Consider the following 21,444-nt stretch of genomic DNA (forward strand, 5'->3'; position numbering starts at 1 on the left):
TTCTCCCCCCAGGACAAATGGGCCTGGCTCAAATCCTTGGCAACAGGCGAAAGCTGCAGACGTATACACGTTTCATGCAATGCAGTATTACAAAGTGCCATTTTTAAATTGGGGATCTGTGTAGCATATGATTACGCCAAGTGTGCCAAAGGTGAAGTCACTCTTTGCAGTGGTCTTCGCTCTCATTATGTGCACACGGTATGTTTTTTATGCGTTTTTGATGCTGTAAATCCACGCAGAAATTGACCCAAAAACGCATTGCAAACCTTATCCCAACATTTTCTAAGAGATTTTGCAAGATCGGTGGATATCCATCACCACCTAGCAGCGTCTGTATATAAATGGTGTACGGAGCAGAACACCACAACGCCCGTCAAACTGTTTATTGGCCACTCTTGTGCGCTGAAGATTGGCTTAATTTATTTGATTAGGATAAGTATTGGTCATCAGTTTCTGTGGAAAACCCCTTTAACTACAGTCAATGGGGGAATGTGCATCAGCATACTGCGGTTAACGAATACATGAATTCCACTATTATGTATGTTAAAAACATGAGCTACTTGGTTGACCTTTTTCTTCATTTTTTTTTCAAAAAACTGTAAAATCCATCCAACCATGACAAGGTGACATCAATTTGGATGGCCCATAACTCTAGTGACTCACCTCTCCATGTGTCAGACAGGGAGAGATGGGAACCAGGCTTAGCTGCTAATGAAACTTCTGTAAGAAAGATAGGAGGTTAACGGTGCACAGCCCAGGAAGGGGCCCAATGTATACTACAAAAAAAAATACTCCCGCAAACCTTTAGTATTGAATTAACATGAACAAATACGGTGTGGCCAATATATAAACATATTTTTAAAAAATGAGTTTGTTTTTTTTTCCTACTGGGAACATTTATCATTGCATTTGTGAAACTTCCATACATAAAATTGTGCTCCAAATTTATCAATCGTTTATGATATTTTATATATCATTCTTTAGTGCCTATGATAAAGGGGGCACGGATAACCTTTCAGTTTGAAGTACGACATATTTATGAATGAATCTATATATTAAAGTCGCACATGCTAGACAGGGTCATAACTGTCTGCAAAAGATGTTTGCACAATAATTCAGCAGATCATCCGATATGTGACACATTGGCTTCTTGCTCTTATCTAACCTTAGAAAGTGTACTGCCATGCTCAAAATATTGCGCTACTGGAATCTGCTCCAAATTTATTATTAGGTGCAGCATTTGATAAATATGGAGTGGCATATAAGTATGTATGTATGTGTATTAATTATACACATGCATATTATATATACATATGTGTGTGTGTGTGTGTGTATATATATATATATATATATGTGTATATAATATGCATGTGTATAATTAATACACATACAGTACAGACCAAAAGTTTGGACACACCTCATTTAAAGATTTTTCTGTATTTTCATGACTATGAAAATTGTACATTCACACTGAAGGCATCAAAACTATGAATTAACACATGTGGAATTATAACTTAACAACTGAAAATATGTCTTATATTCTAGGTTCTTCAAAGTAGCCACCTTTTGCTTTGATGACTGCTTTGCACACTCTTGGCACTCTCTTGATGAGCTTCAAGAGGTAGTCACCGGAAATGGTCTTCCAACAATCTTGATGGAGTTCCCAGAGATGCTTAGCACTTGTTGGTCCTTTTGCCTTCACTCTGCGGTCCAGCTAACCCCACACCATCTCGATTGGGTTCAGATCTGGTGACTGTGGAGGCCAGGTCATCTGGCGTAGCACCCAATCACTCCCCTTCTTGGTCATGTAGCCCTTACACAGCCTGGAGGTGTGTTTGAGGTCATTGTCCTGTTGAAAAATAAATGATGGTCCAACTAAACGCAAACCGGATGGAATAGCATGCCGCTGCAAGATGCTGTGGTAGCCATGCTGGTTCAGTATGCCTTCAATTTTGAATAAATCCCCAACAGTGTCACCAGCAAAGCACCTCCACACCATCACACCTCCTCCTCCATGCTTCACGGTGGGAACCAGGCATGTAGAGTCCATCCGTTCACCTTTTCTGCGTCGCACAAAGACACTGTGGTTGGAACCAAAGATCTCAAATTTGGACTTATCAGACCAAAGCACAGATTTCCACTGGTCTAATGTCCATTCCTTGTGTTCTTTAGCCCAAACAAGTCTCTTCTGCTTGTTGCCTGTCCTTAGCAGTGGTTTCCTAGCAGTTATTTTACCATGAAGGCCTGCTGCACAAAGTCTCCTCTTAACAGTTGTTGTAGAGATGTGTCTGCTGCTAGAACTCTGTGTGACATTGACCTGGTCTCTAATCTGAGCTGCTGTTAACCTGCGATTTCTGAGGCTGATGACTCGGATAAACTTATCCTCAGAAGCAGAGGTGACTCTTGGTCTTCCTTTCCTGGGGCGGTACTCATGTGAGCCAGTTTCTTTGTAGCGCTTGATGGTTTTTGCAACTGCACTTGGGGACACTTTCAAAGTTTTCCCAATTTTTCGCCCTGACTGACCTTCATTTCTTAAAGTAATGATGGCCACTCGTTTTTCTTTACTTAGCTGCTTTTTTCCTGCCATAATACAAATTCTAACAGTCTATTCAGTAGGACTATCAGCTGTGTATCCACCAGACTTCTGCACAATACAACTGATGGTCCCCAACCCCATTTATAAGGCAAGAAATCCCACTTATTAAACCTGACAGGGCACACCTGTGAAGTGAAGACCGTTTCCAGTGACTACCTCTTGAAGCTCATCAAGAGAATGCCAAGAGTGTGCAAAGCAGTCATCAAAGCAAAAGGTGGCTACTTTGAAGAACCTAGAATATAAGACATATTTTCAGTTGTTTCACACTTTTTTGTTAAGTATATAATTCCACGTGTTAATTCATAGTTTTGATGCCTTCAGTGTGAATGTACAATTTTCAAAGTCATGAAAATAAAGAAAAATCTTTAAATGAGAAGGTGTGTCCAAACTTTTGGTCTGTATTGTACATACATACACACATACTTATATGCCACTCAATATATACCAATATATATACCATATATATAATATATATACACACATATATAATTTATGGGCTGGTATACGTACGTTACCTGTAACTGTGTGCATTGATTTGCAGTGCTTGCACATCTGCATCTCTGGAGCCCTCCTATGTACTGAGAGCGATTGGAGCAGATGAAGATTTAGCTCACTCGTCCATCAGGTTATTTTTTTTATATTTCTGTATTTTTTTAGGTCATGTATTTTGCCCTCTTCTCTTAGATTTCATTGCTGTGTATATTACAATCAGTAGATAATACATTTTAATTTCACTATTGTTTGACATCCCAGAAATCAATGTATCTTAGCACTGAGCAGTGCAGATTCACATGCTTTTCTGGGTCTCTGAAATGCTGGGTGCTATTGGCACTATATATATTATTAACTTATCTGGTTTGTTACACATTTGTGTTTCTTTTTTTTAAAGATTTGGTATTGGTCGTTTTACAACGGAAGAAGAGGTTGATTTTACTGTTAAAAAGTGCATTCAAGAGGTGAAAAGGCTCAGAGAAATGAGGTACAAGCAAAGGGATCATTTTGTGTTTTTTCATGATTTCTCCATGCATGTTTGTATTTACAGGGAACTGCTTGTCAGGATAAACTTGATATAACTGTCTGTTTCATTACAATATGTTCTGGGGGTTTTTTGTTTTGTTTTTTTAAGTAGCCGTCGTTTTAATTTTTATTTCTTAATTCAACACAGATTTTACCTCCAGAATTGAGAATTTTGATAATGACTAGTTTTATCAAAGAAAGAAGCAGATTTCTCTGATAAGATATATTACAAAGTTGCTTATTTTCACATGTACTATTGATTTATGAAATAAAAATTAAAACGACGGTTACTCTTTAAGCAATGTATTCAACCATTACAGTTGGGTAGGGTTAGAGGAAAAGCCAAGAGTCACCTGAATGATTAGGACTCTGTGCTTAGGACATCATTCAGGGTGAGAAGGGAAGGGTCTACTTTGAAGATCTTCCAACATACGCATTATTGTCCCATTGTAGTGAATTAACAATTCAGACTACAGACTCCTGGATATGGCTGGGGTCACACAAGCGATGATTCTCTCTCGTGAGAGAATCGGCTCAATTATGTAAATGACACTCAGCTTCACTCTGATCAGAGTTTGAGCCAAGTGTCAGTTTACTGTGATCCGATTCTCTCGCATGAGAGAATCATATCACAAGTATGGAGAACTTAATTTCTCCATCTTCTCCATTGTCTGAGTATGCAGATGTCGGACTGCACTCAGATAACATCTGAGTGCAGTACAGTGTTTCACACGCACTCATAGACTTGTATAGAGATAGCACTTTTCCGAGTTATACGCTCATGTGAGCGAGCCCTAAAAAAGTAACTGCAAGAAAAAATTCCTTGATTGAAAAATAAACAACCACAACTAACACAACCCTTGGAGGAGCACCATGGCCTTTTCATTCTTGGGATTGGTGGGGTTCACAGAGCACTTACCCTCACTAATGATATGTTTTGACATGTGGAAAAAAAAGTTGAAGCCAGAACTACAGCTTTGTTTTATTATGTTATTAATATTCCTGGCAATGGGCACTTTTTTCATAACTTGGAAAAACTCATTAATCGTCCTGTTTTTGAAACTATATGTTCCCAATGTCATAACTAAGTTGATTGGTATTGATCAGTGAAATTATTAATTCGGGGCTAAATATAGAGGCATAAAATCCACTATGAAGTTCTTGTTAAAGGGTCAGATTGTATACTCGTCACATTAAGCATTAATATACAGTGAGGAGCCATGTGGAATTACTCAGACAACAGCCGTTTCATGCCTGTTACATGCTTCTTCCTGGTCATGGACCAGGAAGAAGAGTGTATCAGGCGTGAAATGGTTTGTCCGTGTGCATGCACTGTATTTTAAAGCATTTTGTTATAAAGTTTGTTGAACTTTTATGTACTGGTGAGTGTCGCAATTTATCACTTATTACGGGATGGCAATTGTTTTCTGAATTTTCTATTATTTTTGCTGAGCACCACTGAAGTGTATGTGGAAGTGTTTTCTGTTGAGTACCGGTACTGTTTCTCAGGATTTGATTAAGGCTGTGTGCCCACGATGCGTTTTTCAAGCATTTATGCTGCGGAATTTCCGCAGCGTAAACGCTTCAAAAACGCTTGGTAATCCGCCCCCCATGGTCCCCAATGACAAGCTGCACTTTCAATGCCCATGCTGCGTTTTTATGTCCATTAATTTTGTGGAAGCGCGGCGTAATCGCCGCCATTGACTTGCATTGAGACGCATATAATCCGTGTCTGTACATTTGTACTCATGGATTATATGCGTTTCAATGTGCGGATGGTACCCAAGTCTGGAGGAGAGAAGACTCTCATCCAGACCTGGGTACCTTAGAAACTGTAAAAAAAAAAAAGAATTTAAAATAAAAAATAAAGTTTATACTCCCCTTCCAATGTCTTCCCGGTGTTTTGTCTGCTCACATGGCTCAATGACGTCACCGCAGGTCCTTCACACTACCGCGAGCAGTGCAAGACACTGGACGGAGCAGACAAAAAACCGGGAAGACATCGGAAGGTGAGTATAAACTTTTATTTTTTTTTATTTTTCACCATTCTTATTCTTTTTTTTAACTAACTTGGTCACACTACTATAAATCCATGCCGGTTGCATGGATTTATATAGTGTGAACAAGTTGTCAAGCACTTTTCCAAGTGATGCTAAAATCTCTTGGAAAAGCGGTTGATAACCCGCATGCAAAAACACTTGACAAACGCTTCTACCTGGCAGGAAAACCGCATTTAAAATCCGCATGCGTTTTTCCTGCCAAGGAGAAGCGTAAAAAATATGCAGCATTTCTGCATCGTGGGCACTTAGCCTAAGCCTTCCCATTAAGGTGCAACGTGCAATTTCGTTTTAGATTATTTCAGCCCACCCACCTCCCTCCCCTCTCCGTCATACTGCTGCATCACTTGGTGAAATAATACCTTTGCATTTTACAGCCCACTTTGGGAGATGGTGCAAGATGGGATCGATTTGAAGAGCATACAATGGACTCAACACTGATTGTCAAGGACTGGCTCCTAAGAAAAGTTTGAATGGCTTCTGTTACAATGGGATACTCCTCTGGCTGCCAACACTTATTTCAGTCTAACATCTGTGTGATCTCATCTCCATATTTTATGTAAAAAATTAAATATTTAACAGTTACAGGGAGATCCTCTGTGAGTTTCGTCTGTTGCAGAATTGATGCTGACACCATTGAAAACATATTACTCTTTGCATTTTGTCGCTTTAGAAGACCAACATTTTAGTTTCAGGAATATTTCTATAAAAGGAAGTCTTGTAGCAATTAGGAACCTTCAAAACTGCAGATAAATAGGAGATCTAAAATACAGTTGAAAGCATACATTTGTACATTGAGAAGTTTTAATCTGGTGGTTCCTAGCTTTGAAGTGTTTTCTGCAGTAAGCACCCAATCGCCCCTTTCCCTATTACTCAAGTGACAACTATAGAGAAATTGCACACTACAGCTATCCCCATAGAGCAAATTTGGGGGTATTGTGCAGTGCTCACTGCCAAGAGCACTTCAGCATTAGGGACCACCTTCAGAGCACCTGAGGAAGGTGGTGTATGCCTGATTAAAACTGCCTCCACATTGATACTGGTAATAAAACCATAACAAAGGTATGCTTAGACTGCACCCATCTAATTTCTTCAGTAGTTTTGCAGGATCAAAACTACTGACCAACCTGTTTTAAAGAAAATGATAATAATTGTGCTCTTTGGTGTGGCAGTGAGCATGATAGTGAAATGTACCATTTGTCTCTTCATGTTTCTATAGGACCCATAGCACTTATTCCTGCGGAAAAAAACACAGCATTTTACATTAACAGCAAAATGAATGAGATTTCTAAAATCTCATTCTCGCAGTGAGTTGTTTTTCCATGCACTTTAAAAACTGTTTGTTTTTTTCTGCATTTCTACTGCAGTTTTTTCCCATTTGACCTCAATGCACAAAAAAAAAAACCCTCATCAAAAACACTACATGTGAACCTTTTTTTGTAGTAAATATACTAGGCAGAAAATCGAAGTTAAGACGCGTACACTAGCCATTAGCTCTAGAGCTAAAAATGTAATCTCATTCATTAAAGGGAACCTGTCACATTGTACATGCAGCCCAATATGTGGAAGGCATGGTATAGAGAGGAAAGCTGAGCAGAATAATATACAGGTTTCTGGAACAGATTCATTATAACTTGTATTTTATTCATTGGAATCCCTGGTGTTCATATGCATGCAAGTCCAGTCGGCGGTCCTACTAGTGACTGACAGCTATCTCTGCATGCAGTCAAGACTGTCAATCACTGAACAGGACCGCCCACTGGACTCGTATCCATAAAAACACCAGGGATTTCAGTGAATAAAATGGAAGCCTTAGGGTAGATTCACTTGAGCGTATAAAAATCGTTCAGAGTTTCACCCATTTATTAACATTGGTCCCAAGTGCTGTCTTTTTTTTTTCACCGATAGCACTGACTGAAAATACGGTCGTGTGAACAAGCCCTTACTGAAACTTTTCCCACAAAAATATATAAACCTGATCAGCTCCTCATGCTCTATAACAGCCTGCAGATGAGATACCTTTTTCACCTCAACTGTTTTCTTTTAACATTGAGCGTGACCAGAATTTCTTGGAAGTTTTTTTTGTCAATAATATTCATTCTGGGATTTAGAATCCCCTCTATATTTCCCCGTGTTCACCCTGCCTAAGTTTGTCCAAATATTCTTGCATTCCTTTACAAGAGAAAAGTTTCCTATAAAGACAAAAACAAAATAGAACTAAACAAAGACGATTTAAAGGGAGTCTTGTTAGTAGTTTGGCTCCTCAAAGAAAAAAATCTGGCCAGCTTCAAAGCAGCACTTGCCAGCTCTATACAAAAGACCTAGTTAGCGCTGTGCTCCTTGCCTAGGAGACTGGCCTTCACTGATGGATTGCAGAAGTGGACGGTTACCTAGGCAACAAGCAGTAAGTAATATAATTCAAAATCAATCCATTCTAGAGAACGGAGAGGATATTTAATAACAGGTAAATTGCAAAGTTGCTTGTTTTTACAAGCATTTTGCAATTTCAATGTTTTTTCCACGTGCATGTTTTAATGTTCATACTCTGCAGCACACCATGATTCCTAGTATTTGACTGGTGTTTCCTAACTGTGAAGTGTCCTGGGCTCTCTTCCCTGTTTGATGTCTCTAGAATCCATCCAGGAGACCACCAAAGGCTTCCTTTAGTATGAAAGTGAATTTAAGTTTGTTTTTTCTACTTTAACATGTTCTTATTAACTTTTCTCTGTTTAGGCTATCTCCTCAACATTTGTCCTTTTTATATTATAAATTTTGTTAAATTGGGCTCTAGCATGACATTTGCAATGCTTTTGCCAAATACACATTTAAATGTAGGCCAAAAAAAGTGTAAAGGGTTCCTTTATACTTCTGTTTTCAGTGTCTGCTCCAATTGCAATGACCATGTTGATCAACATCCAGACCTGGTGGGCTTTCCTTGGATTCTGCACAAACTTGTGTACAGTACCATACCTATGGTTGGGGCTTTTCAGCTTAAACCCCATATGCAGATGGCATATAAAATCTGTGTGAAAATATGAACATGTTGCAGAATTTTTAATTTGCAGTGTACTGATTTGGTTATAGAAAGCTGGGGATTTTCAGCGCTGACTTGACCTTTTGCAATACACATGGTGAAATCACATGTGACTTGGCTATATGACTAATTTTTCAACACAGGTTTGCTGCAAATTAATGGTAAAATCCGTTGCAGAAATTCTCTTATGAGTTTGGACTTGCCCTTAACCACTCGCGATGTTAAATGAAACTTCTCCTTCTGTGATGGTCAATTGCAGCACTAATGTACACTAAAATCATTGGCAAAGCTTTGACCCTGTGGTCATCCGCACTGTGTGGCCTCACCCTTGGGCTTCGTTCACATGTTCGAGGCGTGGTGTGTTTTTGCTGCGATCGTAGCCTCGAGATGTGAATGCTGGGTATAGTGTATGTCCATTTTTTCTGCAGCAGATGGAACTTCAGGTTGCTGTCCTCACACTGCATACCACATTCACGTAACGCACAAGGACACACAGCTGTGTGTGCCAATTCTATTGTGCAATGTGGTAATGCGTGTTTTTCTAGGTTGTATGTCCTTTTTCTTGTTCCCAGCTTGTAACTTCTCACCATTATACAATACACAAGCATTGTATCCCTTTTTTTGCCTTATTTTTGCTCAGGTTTGTAAAAATGTGAGGCTAATGTACAGTACCATTGATATTTTGCATTTGGATGACTGTAAATCAATAAAAATTTCTTAGATTGTATTTGTGTTCTGATTTGTATTAGTGAACAAATAAAGTAGCACACTGTAACACTGAGTATATAGATATGAAATATGAATAGCATAACTGCTGTAGAAAATAGAAATAAATGAAAATTTTTTTTTTTTTTTTCTCGTGTGAGAAAAAAATAAGTCAATCAACTCTATATACAGCGGGTACGGAAAGTATTCAGATCCCTTTAAATTTTTCACTCTGTTTCATTGCAGCCATTTGGTAAATTCTAAAAAGTTCATTTTTTTTTCTCATTAAAGCACACTCTGCACCCCATCTTGACTGAAAAAAAACAGAAATGTAGCAATTTTTGCAAATTTATTTAAAAAAGAAAAACTGAAATATCACATGGTCATAAGTATTCAGACCCTTTGCTCAGACACTCATATTTAAGTCACATACTGACCATTTCCTTGTGATCCTTCTTGAGATGGTTCTACTCCTTCATTGGAGTCCAGCTATGTTTAATTAAACTGATAGGACTTGATTTGGAAAGACACACACCTGTCTATATAAGACCTCACAGCTCACAGTGCATGTCAGACCAAATGAGAATCATGAGCTCAAAGGAACTGCCCAAGGAGCTCAGAGACCAAATTGTGGCAAGGCACAGATCTGGCCAAGGTTACAAAAGAATTTCTGCAGTACTCAAGGTTCCTAAGAGCACAGTGGCCTCCATAATCCTTAAATAGAAGAAGTTTGGGACCACCAGAAGTCTTCCTAGACATGGCCGTCCAGCCAAACTGAGCAATCATAGAAGAGCCTTGGTGAGAGAGGTAAAGAAGAACCCCAAGATCACTGTGGCTGAGCTCCAGAGATGCAGTAGGGAGATGGGAGAAAGTTCCACAAAGTCAACTATCTCTGCAGCCCTCCACCAGTCAGGCCTTTATGGCAGAGTGGCCCGACGGAAGCCTCTCCTCGGTCCAAGACATATGAAAGCCCACATAGAGTTTGCTCAAAAACACATGAAGGACTCCCAGACTATGAGAAATAAGATTCTCTGATCTGATGAGACGAAGATGGAACTTTTTGGTGATTAATTCTAAGCGGTATGTGTGGAGAAAACCAGGCACTGCTCATCACCTGCCCAATACAATCCCAACAGTGAAACATGGTGGTGGCAGCATTCATTCTATGGGGTGTTTTTCTGCTGCAGGGTCAGTATGACTGGTTGCAATTGAAGGAAACATGAATGCGGACAAGTACAGAGATATCCTGGATGAAAACCTCTTCCACAGTGCTCTGGACCTCAGACTTGGCCGAAGGTTCACCTTCCAACAAGACAATGACCCTAAGCACACAGCTAAAATAGCAAAGGAGTGGCTTCAGAACAACTCTGTGACCATTCTTGACTGGCCCAGGGAGAGCCCTGACCTAAACCCAATTGAGCATCTCTGGAGAGTCCTGAAAATGGCTGTCCACCAACGTTCACCATCCAAACTGACGGAACTGGAGAGGATCTGCAAGGAAGAATGGCAGAGGATCCCCAAATCCAGGTGTGAAAAACTTGTTGCATCATTCCCAGGAAGACTCACGGCTGTACTAGCTCAAAAGGGTGCTTCTACTCAGTACTGAGCAAAGGGTCTGAATACTTATGACCATGTGATATTTCTGTTTTTCTTTTTAAATAAATTTGCAACATTTTCTACATTTCTGTTTTTTTCCGTTCAAGACAGGGTGCAGAGTGTACATTAATGAGAAAAAAATTAACTTTTTAGAATTTACCAAATGGCTGCAATGAAACAAAGAGTGAAAAATTTAAAGGAGTCTGAATGTTTTCTGCACCCACTGTAATAGTTGCCACTTCTTTTAACCTATTTCCATTTAAAAATGATTGGTTTGAAGAACCCAGACTCCTAGTTCATGTTTTACTGCAGAGCCTCTGTGATGAGATTTTATTCACAAATTTCATCAGCAGAGCTAGACCTACATGGAGAATAAGGCCACGACCCCACTATCAGCATTTGGTCAGTATTTGGTCAGTATTTTTTCTCAGGAGTGGGAGCCAAAACCAGGAGTGGGTGATAAATGCAGCATTGGTGACTTGTTTCTATTATACCTTTTCTCTGATTGTTTCTCACCTGGTTTTTGCTCACACTCCTGAGAAAAAAATACTGACCAAATACTGATAGTGGGACCATGGCTTAAAGGTGGCCACCTTACTCCGTAGACACTTGTTCGGCCAACAGCTTTTCTCCCATGCATATAATCATTGATTGAGGATGAGAAGAAAAGTTGCTTTTGCACAATTTGGAACTTCTGTCTGGGCTATCAGGGTCATGATTTCTATGCAGGGCTCTAAATTATAATGGGGGCAGTTTGGCAGGCTTGTGAGACTACAGTGGTTCTCTTTAAAAGGAGTTTATCACTACTGGAAAATTACAAGTGAATGGCACTAAGATGCTGCATTAAATAAAAAAAGTATACTTTATACAGGGCTATGAGCAGAGGCGCAGGTCCAGGACATGTACATTTTATGCAGCATCAAGCAGGGCTGTGGAGTCAGAGTCGTAGTCTGTGTCCATTTTGTTGGAGTCGGAATTGGTATAAAATGGACCGACTCCAACTCCTAAAATATACACTGCTCAAAAAAATAAAGGGAACACTTAAACAACAGAATATAACTCCAAGTAAATCAAACTTCTGTGAAATCAAACTGTCCACTTAGGAAGCAACACTGATTGACAATCAATTTCACTTGCTGTTGTGCAAATGGAATAGACAATAGATGGAAATTATTCGCAATTATCAAGACACCCTCAATAAAGGAATGGTTCTGCAGGTGGGGAACACAGACCACATCTCAGTACCAATGCTTTCTGGCTGATGTTTTGGTCACTTTTGAATGTTGGTTGTGCTTTCACACTGGTGGTAGCATGAGACAAACTCTACAACCCACAGAAGTTGCTCAGGTAGTGCAGCTCATCCAGGATGGCGCATCAATGCAAGATATGGCAAGAAGGTTTGCTGTGTCTGTCAGCGTAGTGTCCAAACGCGCTCCCAGGAGACAGGCCAGTACACCAGGAGATGTAGGAGGGCAACAACCCAGCAGCAGGACCGCTACCTCCACCTTTGTGCAAGGAGGAACAGGAGGAGCACTGCCAGAGCCCTGCAAAATGACCTCCAACAGGCCACAAATGTGCATGTGTCTGCACAAACGGTTAGAAAACAACTCTATGAGGGTGGTATGAGGGCCCGACGTCCACAGATAGGGGTTGTGCTCACAGCCCAACACCGTGCAGGATGCTTGGCATTTGCCACAGACCACCATGATTGGCAAAGTCGCCACTGGCGCCCTGTGCTCTTCACAGATGAAAGCAGGTTCACACTGAGCACATGTGACAGAGTCTGGAGACGCGATGGAGAGCGATCTGCTGCCTGCAACATGTCTCGCTCCATCCACCAACGTCACGTTGCACCACAGACTGTCCAGGAGTTGGCGGATGCTCTAGTCCAGGTCTGGGAGGAGATCCCACAGGAGACCATCCGCAACCTCAGCAGGAGCATGCCCAGGCATTGTAGGGAGGTCATACAGGCATGTGGAGGCCACACACAATACTGAGACTCATTTCGACTTGTTTTAAGGACATTACAAAGTTGGATCAGCCTGTAGTGTGTTTTTCCACATTAATTTTGGGGGTGACTCCAAATCCAGGCCTCCATTGGTTAATAAATTTGATTTCCATTGATGATTTTTGTGTGATTTTGTTGTCAGCACATTCAACTTTGTACAGAACAAAGTATTCAATGAGAATATTTCATTCATTCAGATCTAGGATGTGTTATTTGAGTGTTCCCTTTATTTTTTTGAGCGGTGTATAATAAATTGGGTACAGTAGTTCAATGCAGTTTGTGGGGAGTATTTTTTCATAAGAATTTGGGAAAGTTATGAAATGTCCTATAAATGTCTGTCCTATTCCTGATCTAAGGGTCTAGACTTTTAGCTGAGATGAATCTGTGCTACAGTAAATTTATCACTTAAACATGAGTCATGTATGAGGGAGTCGGAGTCGTGGAGTCAGTGTCATGGAAATTGAGGAGTCTGAGTCGGAGGTTTGGCTTACCGACTCCACAGCCCTGGCATCTAGGAGCCGTTTGAAAGAGTCGTGTAATTCAAATAACAAAGAAATTGGCTGCAATTAGCCTATAAGAATAGATATTTCTCTAGAGCAAGACATGATAGACTACTTCATTCAATTAATCTTTGTGATGGTGCAGGGCATATACGGTAAGTAAATCCACAATACCATACATAGAGAAAAGAAGACTGCAGCAGCCACCAGCGATGTAAATGCATCATCTTTCCTTTTAAACTTTTCTTTGTAGCATCTACTCTAATGGCAGTGACCGTGACTTATCTGCTGTGAAAACAACAAATGGCTCAGGCTTGTGCAAATTCATCTGCTATTAGGGGAGAGCAACAACATCCCCATACATGTGAGATGGTCAGCCGTTCCTGCAGTCAGTCCCACGTTCATTTAATTTCTATCACCACTTTAAAGTGCACCTGTCAGCAGGATTGTGCTCATTAAACTACATACACTGTCACGTGGGTGACATTACACTGATTAGAATGATACCTTGGTTGATGAAATCCATCCTGTGGTTGTTGTGTAATCTTTACTTTCAGATTGGAGATAATGATATGCTCATGCTTCGAGGTGGCCTCTGGGGAGGGGGCTCTATCTGGTGCTCTGCAGTAGTGCGGGGCTAGATAAAATAGGCAGGTCAGTGAAGGCACAGTGAGCCGTCATAAGAGCATACAGATGAATAAGTTAGCAGAGCACCAGATAGAGCGCCCACCACAGGCTGCCCCAGAGCACAAGCATATCATTATCTCCAAACTGAAAGTCAAGATTGCACAAGAACCACAGGACGGATTTAATCAACCAAGGTATCATATTAATCAGTGTAATGTCGCCCACCTGACAATGTATGGATACTGAGCATAATCCTGCTGACAGGTGCGCTTTAAAGGGATTTTCCGAAAACCTCAGATGCAGTTTGTTTTAAAAATAAAGCAAACCGCTTTACTCACCCTCTCTGGGTCCAGCACGGAACCTCTGCTGCTGTACCTGTTATTGGCCGTAGTGCTGATGTCTCCTCAAGAATACTGCACTGAAGCAGTGAGTTCAGTGCCTTGTGCTGTGTAATTGGGCAAAGCTGCTGAACTTACTAATTGGCTGCAACGTTGAAGGTGCAATCCTAGTGCTGCAGACAAAAACAGACACCAGAAGGAGTGATGAAGACTCAGCGCTGGATCCCGTGGAGGGTGGGTACAACACTTTCTTTTTTTTGTTTAATACAAGCTGCACTGCACCTAGAAGGGTTTCTGGTTTCGGAAAACTTGTCCCTAAGTACTAAAGCAGTAGATGCACTTTTATAGAATACAATTTTCAATGGGGCATATTTAAAGACAAAATATATATACTTGGAAAATTCCTTCACAACAGATAAGTTTGAACAGTGAAGTCAATTGAGGCCCCTCAAATGTTTGATGTGGAAACACTTTTGCCCCTATTCATCAAGCAGTTGTTGACCGAATTCTAAAACTGATGCATTGCAAAATTGTTGCACAAATCATAGATGAATAAAAGTTTTGTGAATTTTGACATTTTTTTTACTCCAGTCTTTGCCAGCTCTGACCACTTTTTGAAAGAAAAAATTATATACCTTAGACAGGAGATGGCAGGGCCGAGCACAGCCCACAAATTCATCATAATTTATGTCACAAGAGGCACGCATGTTTTTCCAGCGTGCAAAATACCAGTCTTGAATCTGGCCTTTTTAGTAAATTAATGATTAGTCTGTTCCCATTGTTTTTTTGGCCCATGTGAACAGGCCAGTAAACGAGCACAGAAAGACATGTACTTGCCAGGCCAATCTCAACCCGATATTGAATGCCTATCTAAATGAGCCATTAGTACTAAACAACTGTAGGATTTCCTGTGCCTTTCGTAATTTTAGGCATGTTGTCAACCCTGTACCCTGCACCAAAGCTCCAAATGGGGCTTCTAAATATGAACTGAAACAAATTCAGCATATTTTTGTAGCAGCTAAAATATAGGTAGCATTTTTGTTGAAAATTATTGCAGTCAAATCCTGGTATTAAGTTCCCACAATGAGTATTTTGTGGGTTTTTGATGTTGGAGATTTCTGCACTGTTGTAGAGAAAAATTAAAAATGCATTAAGACCTCTCCAGAGAGGGTACATATCACCCTTACATTGAACTTATGGAACTAATTATAACTAGGAAAGAGAAAAACTAATTAAAACAGGAGAGGTGAGAGAGATGACACTTTCATCTCCATTGAAGTAGGGGCCTCCCAGGTAATTACAACAGTGAGTTTTGCTTGGAAAAAGACATCAAGTCTGAGATTCGTTTTCACAGAGGCAGGGAAGTACGCTTCCAAATCAAATAACTTTTGTCAAAGGGACAAACATAACGCATTCACTCACATCACTGTAAGGCCATCATTCTAAACCCTCTAACTTAATAATGGTCCGATGGATGATGCCATCCAGGCCATGTTTCATCTCGATACAAAGGTAAAATCGTGATAAGAAACATGACGACAATATCTTACCGCCTGGGACCTCCAGGGGAAAAGATATCCTGTAAGTTGGGGATCTCATAAAATTCTGAAAGACCCAGCACATCCCACAACCAGCTCCCACATGAGCTCACCAAAGTGAGGTATGTGGGCGTAACTTTGATCTAATAAAAAGCAGAAATTGGGTTTGGTCAATTGTCTGTCCTGGAATGTACACCTTGCTGTAGTTCTTTCCGTTTTCCCTAGGAGTATCTCCCTCCGCTAAGCTCTGAGCAATTTCCATGACATCAGGTTTAGTTCTTTTCTTTTGTTATCCCTTTTATTATATGTAAATGTATATACAGTCTAGTTTTGTTCCCGTTAGGTTTCATCTTTGTAAATTTTTTATAAACACTGCCTACCTTTCTGGATTAAATATCTAAAATTTAATGGCTCTGTTCCTCTTGCTCTGTAAACCGCACCCTTGAAGCCATACGCTGCCTGTAATCGGTGTCCAATCCACCTGTATAAATGATTGGTGGTGGCAACTAGTAGTGATTCATTATTGTTATTGTGGAGTTGGCAGTGATCGTATTAGGGGAATATACAGTGCATTGTGTAAGTATTTGGCCCCCTTGAACTTTTCTACCTTTTGCCACATTTCTGGCTTCAAACATAAAGATATAAAATTCTAATTTTTTGGGGAAGAATCAACAACAAGTGGGACACAATCGTTTTTTGGGAAGAATCAACAACAAGTGGGACACAATCGTGAAGTGTAACGAAATTTATTGGATATTTTAAACTTTTTTAACAAATTCAAAACTGAAAAGTGGGGCGTGCAATATTATTCGGCCCCCTTGAGTTAATACTTTGTAGCGCCACCTTTTGCTGCGATTACAGCTGCAAGTCGCTTGGGGTATGTCTCTATCAGTCTTGCATAGCGAGAGGCTGAAATTCTTGCCCATTCTTCCTTGCAAAACAGCTCGCGCTCATTGAGGTTGGATGGAGGCGTTTGTGAACAGGAGTTTTCTGCTCTTTCCACAGATTCTCGATTGGATTCAGGTCTGGACTTTGACTTGGCCATTCTAACACCTGGATATGTTTATTTTTGAACCATTCCATTGTAGATTTGCTTTATGTTTGGGATCATTGTCTTTTTGGAAGATAAATCTCCATCCCAGTCTCAGGTCTTTTGCAGACTCCAACAGGTTTTCTTCCAGAATGGTCCTGTATTTGGCTCCGTCCATCTCCCCATCAATTTTAACCATCTTCCCTGTCCCTGCTGAAGAAAAGCAAGCCCAAACCATGATGCTGCCACCACCATGTTTGACAGTGGGGATGGTGTTTTGAGGGTGATGAGCTGTGTTGCTTTTACGCCAAACATATCGTTTTGCATTGTGGCCAAAAAGTTCGATTTTGGTTTCATCTGACTAGAGCATCTTATTCCACATGTTTGGTGTGTCTCACAGGTGGCTTGTGGCAAACTTCAAACGAGACTTTTTATGGTTATCTTTGAGAAATGGCTTCCTTCTTGCCACTCTTCCATAAAGGCCAGATTTGTGCAGTGTACGACTGATTGTTGTCCTATGGACAGACTCTCCCACCTCAGCTGTAGATCTCGGCAGTTCATCCAGAGTGATCATGGGCCTTTTGGCTGCATCTCTGATCAGTAGTGTTGAGCGATACCTTCCGATATCGGGAAATATTGGATCGGATTGGATCGGACCAATACCCAAAAAATATCGGATATCGCCGATTCCGATACCGGAAACCAATGCAAGTGTAACATACCTGGCGGCGTCCTTGCATGGTGGTCCATCTCCCACTGTGCAAGAGGGCGCACTTGATCTCCTGTCCAGAATGTCTCTCTGGCTTCCCTCCATGCTGTCTGTTTGTGTCTGTTTCTGCTGCTTAAGGGCGGCGCCCGATCACTTCCTGCCTTTTGTACCTGCTGTGGGTCACACCCCTTGTGCGTCCTCAGCCTATTGCTGTCTGTCACTTGGTATATAGCTCAGCAGCTCCCTTCTATCCCTGCCTGAGCATAGTGTTTCCTTCAGTGTGTGCTTGCACTCTGAAGGTGCCAGGTCCCGTCTCTTGTCTCCTGCTTTTTGTATCAGTTCCCGTGTCTGAACTGAGTCCTGTATGTCTCCTGCTTTGCGGTATCAGCTCCCGTGTCTGAACTGAGTCCTGTATGTCTCCTGCTTTGCGGTATCAGCTCCCGTGTCTGAACTGACTCCTTTCTGTGTTCTCTTGTCTGTCCTGTCTGAACACGCTCCTAGCCTGTTCCTCTCGCCTTCTAGTGGCCGATTTCCTAGACCCGCTCCTGTGTCTGGTCTGTCCTGTCTGAACACGCTCCTTGCCTGTTCGTTCCGCCTCTCTGGGGGCCGTATTCCCAGACCCGCTCCTGTATCCCTCTGCAGTGTCGGTCTCCTCCGTACACTCAGTTCCAGTCTGAACTCTCTCCTGTCCTTTACCTGTTTTGCCTCTATGTCTGTTCCCTTCCTTTTTCTGCAGAGTCTGAACTCGTACCTAACTCCTGCTTGTTGTCTCTGCAAGTACTGTGTGAGTATCTGGCTCTGTCTTTCCCTTCCTGTCTGTTCCGTGTGAACAGAGCCCTGTCCTCCCTGCTCAGCCTTGTCTGCACTCTAGCTGTGCTTGCCTGTAACCCTCTGCCTGTATTGTTCCTGAGTCCCGGTGTGTACTGGGTCCTATCCCGCCTGTGTTCCTACCTGCTAGTGCCTCCCTGTCTGCACTCTAGCTGTGCTTGCCTTTACCCCCCTGCCTGCATACCCGCCTGCCTGCATACCAGTCGTGCCTGCCTATACCCTCCAGTCTGTGTGCCAGCCTACCAGCCTGTTCCTGTATTTCCCTGTGTGGGTCAACAGCCGTGTCCGGGGTCTGTCCTGGAGTAGCACCTGGTCCCTCTGCTCGGTTCCTCCTTGGTGCACTGGCGTCGTATGCCGTCGTGCGACCCTGGTCGGATCGGGTGAATACTTAGTCACGCCCCTCCAGGCATTCACTCTCCGGCACGGTCCAGTGGAATCACTACCAATCACACGCACACGCCGCTTAGCCCGGGCGTGTGCATAACAGCATGCTCAGGCCATGGTTCCCGTTGAGCCCCACGGCCTTCGCTCTTTGAGAAGTTTTTCCAGCGAATACATGCATTAAAATAAATAAATAAATTTTTTTTCCCCCTTTAGCTGAGTTCCAGGCGAATTACGCACCCGTCCAGATGGATCTATCAGCTCTCGTTCCTGCGGATCCGCCACGTTACTATGGGGATCCAAGACAGTGTCGTGCATTTGTGGAGCAATGCATGCTACACTTTAAGGCCTACCCTCTCTATTTTCCTTCCGATTGGGCTAAAGTGGCCTTTATGATTGACTACCTAGCGGGTGATGCCTTGAAATGGGTCTCCCCCCTATGGGAAGCATGGGATCCTGTCATCCTTGACCTGCAGGCCTTCCTGGTGGCCTTTCGTATGGTCTTCGAGGACCCTAACTCTGAAGCCCCTGCTGAAGCTTCACTTCCCAATATCCCGGAGCAGCCCCGACGGGTAATGTGTGTGGGTAGCGCAATAGTCCTCCAGCCCATTGAGACTACTGCCCACCCAGAATCCTCACAGGGTGACTACGCTTTCCGGAATACTTCTCTCAACCTCAAGAGGCAGTCCAGACGTGCTAGACTTAGAGGCAAGCCGTCACGCCAGGGTCTGTCCTCCCTGAGACCTCCTGACCCCAGCCTTGGAGTCCCTACTGAAGCTTCATCTCCCTGTATCCCGGAGAAACCCCAATGGGTAATGTGCGTGGGTAGTGCACCAGTTCTCCTGGCCGAAGAGACTTCTGCCCATCCAGACTCCACACAGGAGAACTTCCTGCACCCGGCATCAGATGCTTCTTTCTCTTTAACCGGTGTGCATGTCCAAGGATGCTCCAAAGCTGTGGTTACCTCAGAGTCTGTGCACCTCTACTACCTGGCGGAGGATCCCCTGTTGCCTCCTGAACCCTCCGGGATACCACTCGATGACAAATGGAGAGAGACTTCTCTACACCCGGTACTCAATACTTTGTCCGCTTCATCCTGTGAGCCTGACAATGGGTACCCCAAAGTGGTAGTTACCTCCGAGTCTCTACACCCCTCCGACCAGGCGGAGGATCTCCAGTTGTCTCCTGAACCCTTCGGGGTGCTACCTGGTAGCGAAAGGACAGAGACTCTCCTATACTCTGTACCTGATACCTCGCTCGCTTCGTCCAGTGAGTCCAACTTAGTGTACTCCGAAGCAGAGGTTACTCCTGAGTCTCTACACCCCTCTGACCAGGCGGAGGACCGCCAGCTGTCTCCAGAACCCTTCGGGGTGCCACCTGGTGGTGAATGGACAGAGACTTTCCTATACTCGGTACCCGATACCTCGCCTGCTTCCTCCAGTGAGTCCGACCTAGTGTACTCTGAAGCAGAGGTTACCCGTGAGTCTCTACACCCCTCTGACCAGGCGGAGGACCGCCAGCTGTCTCCAGAACCCTTCGGGGTGCCACCTGGTGGTGAATGGACAGAGACTTTCCTATACTCGGTACCCGATACCTCGCCTGCTTCCTCCAGTGAGTCCGACCTAGTGTACTCTGAAGCAGTTGTTTTCTCTGAGCCTCTGCACTCTTCTGACCCGGCGGAGGACCTCCAGTTGTTTCCTGAATCCTCCGGGATACCACCAGATAACAAAGAGACAGTGACTTTTCCTCATTATGTACGTGATAACCCGTCTATTTCTTCCTGTGAGCTTGACAAGATGTACCTCGAAGCAGAGATTACCCTTAAGTCTCTGTCCCCCTCCAACCCAGTGAACGACTGGCCCTCGAATTCCCTGCGGAAGATTCTGGCAGGCCTGAAGAAGAGGGGGCGTAAGGGGGGAGGTACTGTAACATACCTGGCGGCGTCCTTGCATGGTGGTCCATCTCCCACTGTGCAAGAGGGCGCACTTGATCTCCTGTCCAGAATGTCTCTCTGGCTTCCCTCCATGCTGTCTGTTTGTGTCTGTTTCTGCTGCTTAAGGGCGGCGCCCGATCACTTCCTGCCTTTTGTACCTGCTGTGGGTCACACCCCTTGTGCGTCCTCAGCCTATTGCTGTCTGTCACTTGGTATATAGCTCAGCAGCTCCCTTCTATCCCTGCCTGAGCATAGTGTTTCCTTCAGTGTGTGCTTGCACTCTGAAGGTGCCAGGTCCCGTCTCTTGTCTCCTGCTTTTTGTATCAGTTCCCGTGTCTGAACTGAGTCCTGTATGTCTCCTGCTTTGCGGTATCAGCTCCCGTGTCTGAACTGAGTCCTGTATGTCTCCTGCTTTGCGGTATCAGCTCCCGTGTCTGAACTGACTCCTTTCTGTGTTCTCTTGTCTGTCCTGTCTGAACACGCTCCTAGCCTGTTCCTCTCGCCTTCTAGTGGCCGATTTCCTAGACCCGCTCCTGTGTCTGGTCTG

General features: G+C 42.9%; 1 protein-coding gene across 1 annotated transcript in view; it reads left to right on the forward strand.

The window, feature by feature from the left end:
- Positions 1–9,431, forward strand: part of NFS1 (NFS1 cysteine desulfurase) — a 38,782-nt gene extending 29,351 nt beyond the window's left edge. Inside the window, exons 11-13 of the mRNA XM_073683710.1 lie at positions 3,138–3,221; positions 3,486–3,575; positions 6,048–9,431. Of these exons, the coding sequence (XP_073539811.1) occupies positions 3,138–3,221; positions 3,486–3,575; positions 6,048–6,111 (238 nt within the window). The 3' untranslated portion in view covers positions 6,112–9,431. The remainder of the gene's footprint in view (positions 1–3,137; positions 3,222–3,485; positions 3,576–6,047) is intronic.
- Positions 9,432–21,444: the final 12,013 nt, after the last annotated feature.

Source organism: Phyllobates terribilis, unplaced genomic scaffold (genome assembly GCF_046119375.1).
Source record: "Phyllobates terribilis strain yellow unplaced genomic scaffold, ASM4611937v1 Scaffold_5__5_contigs__length_657084704, whole genome shotgun sequence".
NCBI lineage: Eukaryota > Metazoa > Chordata > Amphibia > Anura > Dendrobatidae > Phyllobates > Phyllobates terribilis.